This window comes from Silene latifolia, unplaced genomic scaffold (genome assembly GCF_048544455.1).
Source record: "Silene latifolia isolate original U9 population unplaced genomic scaffold, ASM4854445v1 scaffold_208, whole genome shotgun sequence".
NCBI lineage: Eukaryota > Viridiplantae > Streptophyta > Magnoliopsida > Caryophyllales > Caryophyllaceae > Silene > Silene latifolia.
Genome location: NW_027413167.1, coordinates 67,967 through 80,664, shown reverse-complemented (window position 1 = coordinate 80,664; position 12,698 = coordinate 67,967). Strand labels below are relative to the sequence as shown.

General features: G+C 36.0%; 1 protein-coding gene across 2 annotated transcripts; it reads right to left on the bottom strand.

The window, feature by feature from the left end:
• Positions 1–7,101: 7,101 nt before the first annotated feature.
• LOC141638655 (uncharacterized) lies at positions 7,102–12,142 on the bottom strand. Of its 2 annotated transcripts, none has more exons than XM_074448000.1 (5): positions 11,867–12,142; positions 8,829–9,088; positions 8,456–8,546; positions 7,515–7,582; positions 7,102–7,433 (listed from the first exon to the last, which is right to left on the bottom strand). In XM_074448000.1, exons 1-5 carry the CDS (start codon positions 11,920–11,922, stop codon positions 7,411–7,413), a joined length of 498 nt encoding a protein of 165 aa, XP_074304101.1. In that variant the 5' UTR covers positions 11,923–12,142; the 3' UTR covers positions 7,102–7,410. The 2 variants fall into 2 exon arrangements, with proteins under 2 accessions (XP_074304101.1, XP_074304102.1); XM_074448001.1 differs by having other exon boundaries at positions 7,515–7,561; positions 11,867–12,110.
• Positions 12,143–12,698: the final 556 nt, after the last annotated feature.

Below are 12,698 nucleotides of genomic sequence, written 5' to 3'. Positions count from 1 at the left end.
ATGGTACAAGTGAAATTAGCCTATACTTAAAGGGTATAATTTATAAGTGATAATAAGTAGTAAATTGGATAGTACAATGAACTTTCCTTAAAAATAAGGGTACAAGTAAGATTAGGCCATACCAAAAACAAGTACAAGTGAAAATTAAGCAGGAGCTCAAGGAGTTTCATTCTCACCATTTTTCTAGCATTAGTTCTAGGATTGTTCAGAAAAAGGAGGAATTGCTTCATTAATCTAAAGGCTGTCCCCTTCCCCTTCTCTCGTACAAAAAGAAAAATCAGTTTCCCAAGATTCAGTAAAGTTGATGATGTAGATCTTACTCAAGTTTTATTCTTAACAGAGTAACTTTTGCGGCGGAATAAGTATTGTAATTTTTTTTGATGTTTTTGTATGTAAATTAGAACAGATATAAAGGATAATTATGTGAAAAACTATCACGCTCGCAAGGACTTAAGCAAGACACACAAAATTCAACCTCGCAAGGAAGAATCGACTCAATAAACTCGCAAGTTTAATGAAAGGTTACTCGCAAAAAATTAAGCATAAACTTAACTCAATTCAATATAAGATGTGAATAATAAGGACTATAAAACCCTGTTTATAGTTGTGTGGAACGTCCTAACAAGCCTAGGCCGGTTCCTTATCTCCTTATCATTCAATATAATTAAGGGTGTTTTTCCTTTGTTGTTTGTTTTCACTACCTGGGGTGATCCATTTGATATTTCCGGCAAATGGTGAGCAGTGAGTTCTGACGAGTGCTTAGCTTGGATGACTGTTGGCCGGGATGGAGGATGCCTCGATCACCCTTAGAGTCCATCACTTAATTCATTGCATTACTGGTAGGCGATTTGATATCAGCGACTCTTCTATAAGAGCGTTTTATACCATAAGACAGGCCCATTAGGAGAAGTTAGCCCACTAAAACAACTAAAAGTAAAACAACGGGCAAAACTGAAAACCCCTCTCTCAAATATCAATCCCAAAAACGTCAGTGAATCCTTGCCACCGCTTCCACCACCTCCTACTTCACCGCCGCCACCACTATCTCCTCCTTTGCCACGATATCCCACCATCGACACAACATTTGCGATCCCTGACCCAACATCCTCTTCGATCGGCCAATGTCTTCACCTTTAGGCAGTCCGATGAACACCAATAACCAACTAACAGGTTTGGATTTTGAGCTTCAAAATGCTAAAATTAAAATGGATTTTTTTTTTAAGTTCATCTAATTGTTCTAGCTTTGAATATACATGTTTTTATATTGATAACTTGGTGCTTTTAAGTTAAAAATTGGGGTTTTACTTAAGTGACACATAAAATTAGGGTAACATCAAAATGTTTTTTTACTATGAAAACTCAAACTCAAAATTTAAAGTTTTTTTTTTGTTTGTAATTTTATTTCTATTGTAAAATAAGGATTTTTCGTTTATTAACTATCAATTTTAGTTTGAAATTTGATATTTTAAATTAACAGTGTGTCTTGCTTCAGACGAACCTTTTTGGTTTGAAATAATAAGACGGGATTTTGTAACCATTTTACAGTTAAATGTGACCAATAATGAAAAACCGATTACCATAAGCTTTAACACTGCTTATACCATTATGGTTACATCTATAAATATTATTAAAAGTCTCCCCTAAAATGGCTAATAAACGCCACGTGGACAAATCCACGTAGGACTGGAAAAGCCAGCTGGACTATGAAGACCCCACCTCTTGTACGCGTCATCCACCATTCAATGTTTCCTACCTGTTAAGAAAGATAGGAAAACAAAAAAAAAATATGCGTTAAGAAAGATAGGAAAACAAAACACCTATGCGTTCCTTCATCTCCCTCCTCACTTAACTTCAGTACAATCCGAAAAACAAATTGAAAGCTCATATTTACTGCGTACTAATTCTAATTGCTCGGCTTCCAAATTTTTCACAAACATAGTATCTAAATTAATGAAAGAAGATAAAAAACGGCCCTTAATCTTCACTCTCTTCGTATACCTCTGTCCGAAACCGAAATCACCATTACTCACCATCAAAATACAACGTTATTAGCCAATATTTCATCTCTATTATATTCAAATTGATTGATATTCATCTCGGTATTGAACTCACAATCAATAACCATCTCTATTATATTCAAATTGTTTTATATTCATCTCGGTATTGAAATCAAAATAAATAACCATTCGTTGTTGAATTTGTTAGTGTGAATGTGAATAATTGTGAATAAACGTCTGTTGTTATTGGTTTTATTTTCAGGGAAACGGGTTTTTATTATTAATGGAGAAATAGTGAGATTGCTCATATAATATGCCACAGGTATGTCTTTTCACCTTTTGCAATAATTGACTTGTAGTGTGTTTGAGCTTCGGATACAATTAGACGATTTCATTATGTTTTGCCTATTGTTTATTTTCATTGCTCTATTGTAATTGGTTCTTATTTGTTGTCGTGCCATGAAGTCCAAACAGAATCAGTCCGAGAATAATTGACTCCTCACATATCATGTTGTCTCTCCTATTGCTAATAAAATCTTGGTCACTATAAGCTTACTAGTCATTGTGTATATGGTCAAAGGGAAATTAAATAGGAAAAACCAGGATTATGGAGGCAGAACTAGGAAAACGACTAAGGTACTGCTAATTTGATGTGAATGCTAGGTAATGAACTTCATTCGAATTTCATTCCAGCTTCGTCAATGGGCTCTATGTTACTGTCACATATGGGGAGATGATCTTCGGTGAATCTGCTGGGTAAATGTTGTATGACAGGAAATCAATAAGCATCAAGCATGTATCATAGAGGTATCAGTTGGTATAGAAAGACAAAAAAAATGCGTCGTTAGACTCCTTACCAGCCAAAACACCCTAGACACGTGTGATGGCAGCATCATTTTGACAAAGGTAGGATATTCTATAGGAAATTTTTTTCGAACCTCTTCAGCTCGCTTCATGGCAGATGATGGTGAATCATAAATTGGCTCTGCAATTTTGCTATCCATGCACAGATACATTACGATATTTCATAAATTGGCTCTCTAATTTCGCTACATCACACTGAAATACGGAGCAACAAACTTACATTCTCTTCTTTCTTGAATTGTAAACACCATTATGAATCTCATTGCTCAAATAATTAATGCTGGTTTTCTTCCGCTTAGTTCTTCAAGGATTGCGGTATTTCATTAAAATGTTTCAGATCAAGTGTCTACAAATTTTCAGCAAAAAAAACACACCCAAAGTTATCTATGACAAGAGGGAAGGTTTTACCTTTCTTTCTTTGAATGTTGAACAACCAATGCCAACTGTCCAACTTCGTCGGGCTCTTCATCCCTTACAAAGAATCGGTCGCTGCGGCTTAAAAATACCGAACATCATTAGAGCACACATCATTTAGCATAACTGTAATAAAAACTTAGCAAGACCTTATACATTTCAATGACATGCTAATCATTAATCCTATAACCAGAGGCTCGACTCCCATAAAAGTGTTTGCGTTCAACTCGTCTAAAAATGTTCAGCAAAAAAGAACGCGGCCCCAAGTTGGATACAACAAGTGGAATGCTTTACCTTTCTTTCTTTGAAGGTTGAACCATCAATGCCAACTTTCCAACTTCGCCGGGCTCATCATTACTTACGACAATTGGTCGCTTGCTTCTTAAAAAATACCGAACGTCACAAGAGCACACATCATTTAGTACAATTGTATTAAAAACTTAGCAAGACCTTATATATTTCAATGACACGCTAATCATTAATCGTGTAATCAGTAGCTCGACTCTCATAAAAGTGTTTCAGTTCAACTCTGTCTAAAAACTTTCAGCAAAAAAGAAATACAATTTCAAAAAAAAAAAAAATGGAGGAATCGGGGACCTAAAATGTTATGTGGTTGTGTGTCTCTGTGGTCTACCGTGGACCAAATAATTTTATTAGTTTAAAATTTTTTTCTTTTTCTTCCATTTTATCAAAATTAATAAATTAAAACCGACATAAAACCGTATACACCGTACCAGTATTACCCCACCAAGATCTAAAAAACCATATCGTATACCATTTCGAATGGACGGAATACAATAGACTAAAAACCGTGTCTCCTATCATACCCATATAAAAACACAGTATGAAAGATTTTGGCTCAACCATAGCAAAATCAAACTAAAATTTGCCGTCAAAAATAGCCCAACGCCATTACGGTTATAAACATACAAAAAAACTAAAAGTAAATAAACAAACAACGAAGACTACAAAAAAATAACCCGTGATTCCCACGGGCCCCAAAACTAGTTTAACTATAAAATGGTCACATATGGCGTCGAAAAATAAGACGAAAAGTGTCGTGCAAAACAAGAATTTGTGTTAAATTAAAAGGTTCTAGCATTGGATGATCCTTCATAAAGAATCTGGAGAAGGGTGGTGGAAGTATGTCGTTGTTTGGTGTCGGGGTGGAGTCACCATTCATAGGCGAGGTGGGGTGGCAGATGTCGCAGACTCGCAGGTGGCTGGAATCAATATTGGAGGTGAATATTCTATGCACTGGTTTACGAAGGGGAAAATGAGATGGCGACACCGGGTGTTACTCAAATTAAGCGACACCCGGGGTATTATTGTAATTTCCTTATGTATTTTGTTTTCCCTCCATCGAAATTCAAATTTCAAACTAATTAGTGTTAAAAGGCAATTTAGTAAGTTAACATTAATTAATTAATTTAACAACAACAATAATAATAAATTTTAAAAAAAAAACAAATTGAAAGATTTTTAGCAATTTATGGTGTGCGATATTAAGTGGAACACAGGAACAATTCATGTTCACGGTGAAATTAAATCATCGATGATCTTTCACGAATTCATGGCCTTTGACCATGATTCATACAAATTGATAATTAATGATTAAAAGAGTGGCATATAAATTAGTAAATCACCATACTATTGTGGTATTGTTCTACGTGAGGTAGTGAGCAGTCGGAGGTTCGATGATGATTGATGAAGATAAAGGATGTGCACGAAATTTCATCTTTCGTTTGTGCAATTGAACTAATAAATTTCATCTTAACAATTATAAATCCAGTGGAGGAAATTTCGGTATAATACTTGTCGTTTCATGGTCCAACAATAGAATTTATTTTTTTTATTTTTTTAGTGATAAAGATGAAGGATGTTTGTTATGATATGTATTGATGATACTCTATTAAATATGTATCTTTTATATTTTATTTTATTAATATAATATATTGTGAATTACGGTTTTATCCCTACGGTTTTGGCGCAAAATTGAAAAAAAAATATTTATTATTTATTTTTTAATTAGGGTGTTACCGAAACTCGGTAACACCCGGTGTCACTCTATCACTTCCATGAGTACATGACAGTGGATAGATGATAAACTAGAGTAACGAATGTAATTGGGCTTATTTCAACACAAATGGGCAGGTCTTATCATAAGATTAGTCTTATAGAATCATTAGTGTTCGACGTTGAAACTATTATTTCGCTATTTATTTTTGGATTTGGTGTTGTGCATGGGCCGGGATAATAAAAATGGCCCGAGCTGGGATAATAAAAATGGCCCACGTATGCGAGCTGGGCCAAATGTGTGGGCCTATTTAGCGAGCACAAATCCCTTATGGGCTAACTTAGGCTTTCGGGCCCAAATGAGCTTTTTGGTCCTTAAAATTTACTACTTACCGAACGCGAAAAGTAGGATAACGCTTTCAACTAGTACTTTAATAACATTCGTAGTTTATAAAATCATACAAAATATGATGAAGCGCATATAAATTATTCTCTAAAAATAAAATAAAATAAAAATAACTATCGGCACATTATAATGATTAGTCATGTCTAGTAGATATGATATACGGAAGTATATGTTATGTAAACAATACTTTTAAATCTCAATAAATATATACACGAGTTTCTAAAAGTTATTTATAATTTCAACCCTACTTAAACAAACTTTATAAGAAAAATATTCTTTTATTAATTAATTAATATGGGCGGACCAAGCTAAAATTTGGGCCAAACGCTTATTAAAATATAAGGCAAGCCCTCCAAAAAAGCAAAGCTACGCAAGGGCCAATGGCCTAAGCCATTTTATTACCTCTATATCTTTTGATGTAATTGGTACTTTTTTCGAAGTTTAATAAAGTTATGTACTTGTCAAAAAAAAAAAAGTTATCTAAATTGTCCTTTATTGTTCATTTAATATGTACTATCTCAGGCAACCGAGATGGTAACATCCTTATTTATTTGGGAAGCATCTGCATAAATGGGGTGTTAAAGTTATGTCTTCTAACCACAATAATTAATGAACAATCATGAGACTGAAAAGGTAAGCCGAAGGTAATTCAGTAATTCAGGGTTACAACATAGAGTTGGCAAAGGGCATGCGGGTGGTGGGCGGCACGACCGGCCCTACCGTGAGAAAATCGATGAAGCACGGCACAACACGACCGGGCTTGGAGGGCAGACTCGGCGCGATTTTCTTCAGAAATCCGTGCCTAGGCACGACACGGCCCAAGCACGAAGGAGCCCGGCACGCATCAGGCCCAGCCCGAAGAATAACCCGTTGATCATCATTTATTAAACAAAAAGTACACTAATATTTAATAAAATATATATTTAAACCATTAATCATCATTTATTAAACAAAAAGTACACTAATATTTAATAAAATATATATTTACACCATTAATCATCATTTATTAAACAGAAAGTACATTAATATTTAATAAAATATATATTTAAACCGTTAATCATCATTTATTAAACAAAAAGTACTAAAAATATATCAATTATATAACATTTTCTTTTAAATAAAAAAATATTAAAGCACATGGGCCGGCCCACGGACAAGGCACAAAAAACCCATGGGCCAAACACGGCCCGAGCGCGAAAATGATCGTTCCTTGAGCGGGCGCGGCGTAGGTTTGGATCAGTGGGCCTAGCACGGCACAGCACGGCCCGAGGAGCCCAATATCCGTGCCTAGGCCGGCCAATTTTGGAGGAAGGTACGACGGGCCGGCCCAACACGACCCATTGCCTACTCTGTTACAACACAGTAACATACAACGAACAAAATAATGAAGTTTGGAGCATGGAGTTTAATTTGGTCAACTTTAGATGGAAAAATGTGAAATTCAAAGATGATCAAAACAGTACACACATTCTGTTAGGGAGGTGGGAGTACAATGGTAGAGAAAAATAATGCAGCCACACACAAATTACATTAGTGTTAATCAGTAATAATGTGCTTGATCTATTATCTATACATGGGTTACACGGCTCAGTGTTCATATTTACTGCTGCCAGTAGATGAAGCAAGCGCATTTGACGTATTAAGAGACAAACTATCGAGTACTATCTATATCGTTATCGTCTTCAGTCATATAACCCTTCTTGCTCCCACACTTCAACTAAAAATTCCACCATTTCCTGCCATTAATAATGCTAGAGTAAATATCCACTGGCAGCCATAGGGAAATGACTTGACTCGTTGGGCTGGAAACAACTTACCGACAATGGGATGGGATTTACGGAAACGCTCCTTGGAGCTAAGCATGCTGTCATAAGTAGCATTTAGACTACATAACACATCAAAAATCATAATGAGAAGATATTAGGAATATATCTATTCATATCCAGAAATAGGCTGTCGTAGCTACAATGATCATCACTAGTTTTTGATGGACCGGCTCTTTTTCACTTTGAGCCAAGGTGGCCTAGTGATAATCTATGAACTTAAATATATATACTTCTAAAAAGCCAAAAGCTGTACATGGCAATATTAAATATCAGCCCATAAAAAACTCGTAAGTGCGGATACGTGAAGGCTCTTAACCTACCTAAAACGTAGGTACTTTACAGCACGTAAACCGTTGAAAACTAAACATTTGACCAATACAATCAATACTGATACAAACCATCCTAGGCCGACATAACTAATGTGATCAGTAGTAAACTTATAAGGTTGTATGCTTTGCATAATAAGTAGAGATAAAATCGCACCATAGTACCTAGACCTATGTTACTCCGACTCGGCTTGAAGGGTCGGACACGGGTGCGTATCCAAGTGTCGGACACGGCTATTTTATGAAAAATTGTCAAGTTTTTGGTCCAAAATGAAGTGTCCGAGTGTCATACCAATGTCCAAGGATCGAGTATCGGACACGGGTACGTGAGCTCATATGAAGTGTCGAAGTAACATAGACCTAGACTACCTACCATGATTCACAACCATTACCACGATCGTGGCCCATGCACCAATTAAGAAACTATAGTTCTATATACAACCTTTGCTCCAAAACTTTCTGCTTTTAAGCAAATATTTAAGAAGATTACTCTTGGGAACAAAAACAAGGGAAGGATGAGGCCACTCTAAGTTTGGGAGGGTTAACCACAATAGCCACCATATAACACAAGTATTTGATATCATATGTTTTTAAGAGATAGGGCACCTGATAGTGTGTCCTTGAGCTTGGTGAGCTTCATTCGATGTCTTTGTACCTCCAATCCACTGTAGACGGTTTTGATTCCATAGGCGAAGACCTACCAATAAAAAAAGAAAATCAACTATTACTTCCTATAATGGAGTGAAAATGTGCTACCTGAGGGAGATGTAAGTGAATCAGTCGACATGTTAGATAACCCTACAATTGTCCAAGAGGTCTTATTGTACTGCCCTTATGAGTTATGAATTCTTTGACAAAAAAATGAGGAAATAAGGATCTGGTCTCACATGTGAGATGAGACTATCTCAAACAAAACTCAAAAATCTGTGGAAGTACTCGAGGGAATCAAAAGATTTCGTAAGGAGTAAAATTGACTTGCCGTGATTTACAAATTCATTGTTTGAGTTTGTGCTTGCAGCAATGAGATCAGAGTGGAAACTCAGATTAGATGTACTGAGTGAAGAAATGCTTCTCTGTGACACTCCAAATACATAATCTAAATCACCAGCGCTGGTACCCCAAAAATCTTCTGAGAAACTGTGCTTCTCCACAACCTGTCCCTGGGAATACAGTTCCTTTGATCGATCGTCGTTATTAGGAGGCGCACCTGCAGGTTTTGCACCACGGCCCAGACAGCTACTGCTCTGCCCCATAATAGATCAATGAATAAGTACAAATGCATACCATCAATGAAATAAAATAGGTGTGTGCACATCGATGCTTAATTTTCCTTATAGATATCTAATTAAAATGAATTGAACAATAACACACTGAAATTTTCTGATCACAGTTCCAAAAAGTCAGTACGACAATACAGTAGGACAAGAATAAGATACTTGAAAGGGTATTAGGCGGCCTCGCTCAACTCAATTTAATGATGCTATAAATTTTTACGTATATCTTATTAGGGGCTACATTTTCATTTCCAAACAAGCCAAAGACTCACAAGCCACATTTCATTGGTTTTAGTCCTTTTAGATTACGATGGAATAAGCAAAATGACGCACTGAACTAGTTGAGTTTGTTTTTTATTGTGAAGTAATCATCCAATGCAATCCATAACACAATGTTCATAAAGGATTATACAGAGAGAACCTCTAATTGTTATTAACACAAGGCTGCATGCATCCCCTCTTATCCTACTATTTAGGGAGCCCGGAGCAGTGGTGTAATGTTGTTGTATCATTGAGTGGCCACTTGAAAATAAGCCACATGTATGCAACAGAATAATATCATCACAATACTAAAGCAACAACATAAAAATTACTACCAATAATATTTAGCTATAAACTCAGTGTTAGAACATCAAATATACTCCGAGGAGAGAATCGGAATGTCTAAACTCATCAGGTAACAAATTTGACTAGTCTGATGAGTTAGTTGCTGTAGAAGTCGGACAGGACAAAAAATATCAGATCGGTGAACCCAGGTGTATACTGACTTAGTCAATTTAGTGACCTATATGAAAGCAGGTGAACACATCTGATGTATAACACCTCCTACCAAACCAATGCCAATTAGAAAGAATACTATAGTAACCCCTTGTTTAAAATGAGTGATTTGGAGGGAAAATGAGGAGGGAATGTTCATTGTTTAGGTAGGAAATTGGGTTGGAGGTAACTGGAGGAGTGGAATGAGGGGATTGATTTTCCGCCTTTGTAACCCAATGAAATTTATAGTAACATAACTCAGTTGGGTTTTCTAACCAAGTCAAATTTACACCCCCCCCCCCCCCCCCCCCACCCCCACACACACACACACACGCAAAATCAAAATCGTACCAACATAAGACATATTTGAAAGGAAAACATCATTGCCACATTCAACCTGCCCCCTTCTCACCCTCTTCTCTGCTTTGCTACAATTTTTGTAGGAGAGAAAATGGAATTTTCAATTTTCCCTTTCTTCCATTTTTCACCAATGTAACTTGCAATGCAAACCAAGTAAACATTCCCCCTCCCCAGCCTTTCCAACCAAACAAGGTTAAGAGCGTGTTTGGATACAGAATCAAGGGGGAAGGGAGGTCCAGTCTTTGCCTTCCTATCCTTTCATATATTGTTAGGATATGAATTTAGCTTGGAGGCGAAAAATTAGTCTCGCCTTTTCCCCTACCAAACGTATAATCCAAGAACGGATATTTGTCCATCACCAGTCTTCGCCTCACCTCATATAATGCAATGATCACCATCAGCATCCTAATCTCCGATACTCCCTCATGTTGCATTCACAACTATGGGTTTCCGCTTCTTTACAAGTCATCTACTCTAAGGGTGTGTTTGGATATCAAAAGTAGAGGGAAAGGAAGGGGAGGGAGAAGGAGGGAAGAGAAAGGGATGGAAGGGAAGGGGAGGGAGAATAGAGGAGATCATTTTCCCTCCAAATCTTGCCTTTGTTGGAGAGGAAATAATTTGGCTTAGAGGAGGGAAATGGAGGGATCCATTTTCCCTCCCCTCAAAATCCCTTCACCTCCATTTTGCTAACCAAACAAAGGATGTATCATCCCTCCCTTTTCCTCCCCTTCCTTTCCCTCCAAATCCTCCTATCCAAACACACCCTAAGGGTCCGTTTGGATACAATTTTAGGAGGGAAGGGGAGGGGAGGGGGAGTGAGGGGAGGTGAAGGGAGGGGAGAGAAGGGGAGGGCAAATGGGATGTGGGTGTTTGGATAACAAAAATTATAAAGGGAAATGGAAGGGGAGGAAGGAGGGAGATGAAGAATGGATGGAAGATTGAAGGATGTTGGTGGTATAATTAGAGTCCAAATAATGTTTTCTTTCCAAATCTTGCCACCCTTGGAAAGATTATAGTTTGTTTTATAGGAGAGAAAATAAGTCATCTCATTTCTCTCCCCCTCCATTTCCTTTCTCCCATATTTTTTATCCAAACAAAGAAAATTAAATCCCTCCCTTTCCCTCCCCTCCCCTTCTCTCCAATTCCTTCAATCCAAACGGACCCTAAAGGAAACACATTTAAGTGATGGAGGATTTTTTTCAAGTTTACATAATATTTCTCAATAAGATATCCCAATTTAGTATGCAGATTTGTAATAAATCCCGGCCAGATATGTTAAATTCCATGGACATCTACTTCTTCGTCAATACTATAATTCTATTCAAGTGGCTAAAAAAAAAGGAAAACGTTGAAAAGAAAAATACCTAATTCAAAAAGAAAAGCGATGAATAATTGAGAAACAAAACTAAATAAGCAAGAAATAACAAGGAATATTTATGGGCATAATCCAACAGGCTAATAACAAGAAGATTAGAGCCATAGTCCCAAAATGATACAAGGGTCGGCCGACATGAATCATCATTTGAAACCGTCCACGGCTTCCAAATAATAAGTAATATTATTAGTAATGGAAATGATAGAAACTAGAAAGGAGGTGAAAGCAGTAAGGTAATAAGCAGAAGATTACCCAATGCAAGCAAGGAAGCTGTTGATCCAAGCAGTGAAAGAATCATAGACAGTCATTGACTCCAAAAACCCAGAAAGCAGCTCACTACAATAAAATAGAATGTTTGGTGTGGGATTTACACTAATCTAATTCTAGGGTTTCAAAATATATTATTGAGTGAAAAATGGAAAAATAATGCAATTATAAAAGTGTAGTTTTATGATTGGTGAGTTTGGCTTTTGGATTAGTGAGTAGGCCAATTGGGGGTGATTAGTTAAGGCTAAACAGAATAATGGTAACTAGTTTAGCTCCTATACAATGTATGCACGGTATATATAAAGTTTTACTCTTTTTTAGTATATTATACTTTGAAAAAATAAATTAGCTAATTTTTTTTTTTTTTTTTTTTTACTTTCTTATCATTATATTTTGATTTGAAAAATCAAAGTCTAAATCGTATTAATCATGAAATGAGTATATCAATAAAAGTTTTTTCTATTACCGAGAGATTAATGATGTTATTTTATAAAATTCTACAGATAATATATTTTTAGCCGCAACTTTTTATTATTGAAAATCAATGAATTTTTTCGTATGATTCTTTAAACAAAAAAAAAAATTGGAGATAATTTTGTATAGAATGTAAAATACTATATGACATAAATATGTAAGTCTGAAAGATTATGTGTATTATAGTTAAAAAAAAAAAAAAAAAAAAAAAAAAAAAAAAAAATAGTACACCATACTTAGAATATGCTAAAAATAACTAAATTTTATTTTAGGAAACATGTTTAGGCGGGAAAATTTGGAGTTTCGCCTATCTATCTATATATAAGTATAATAGAAGAACCAC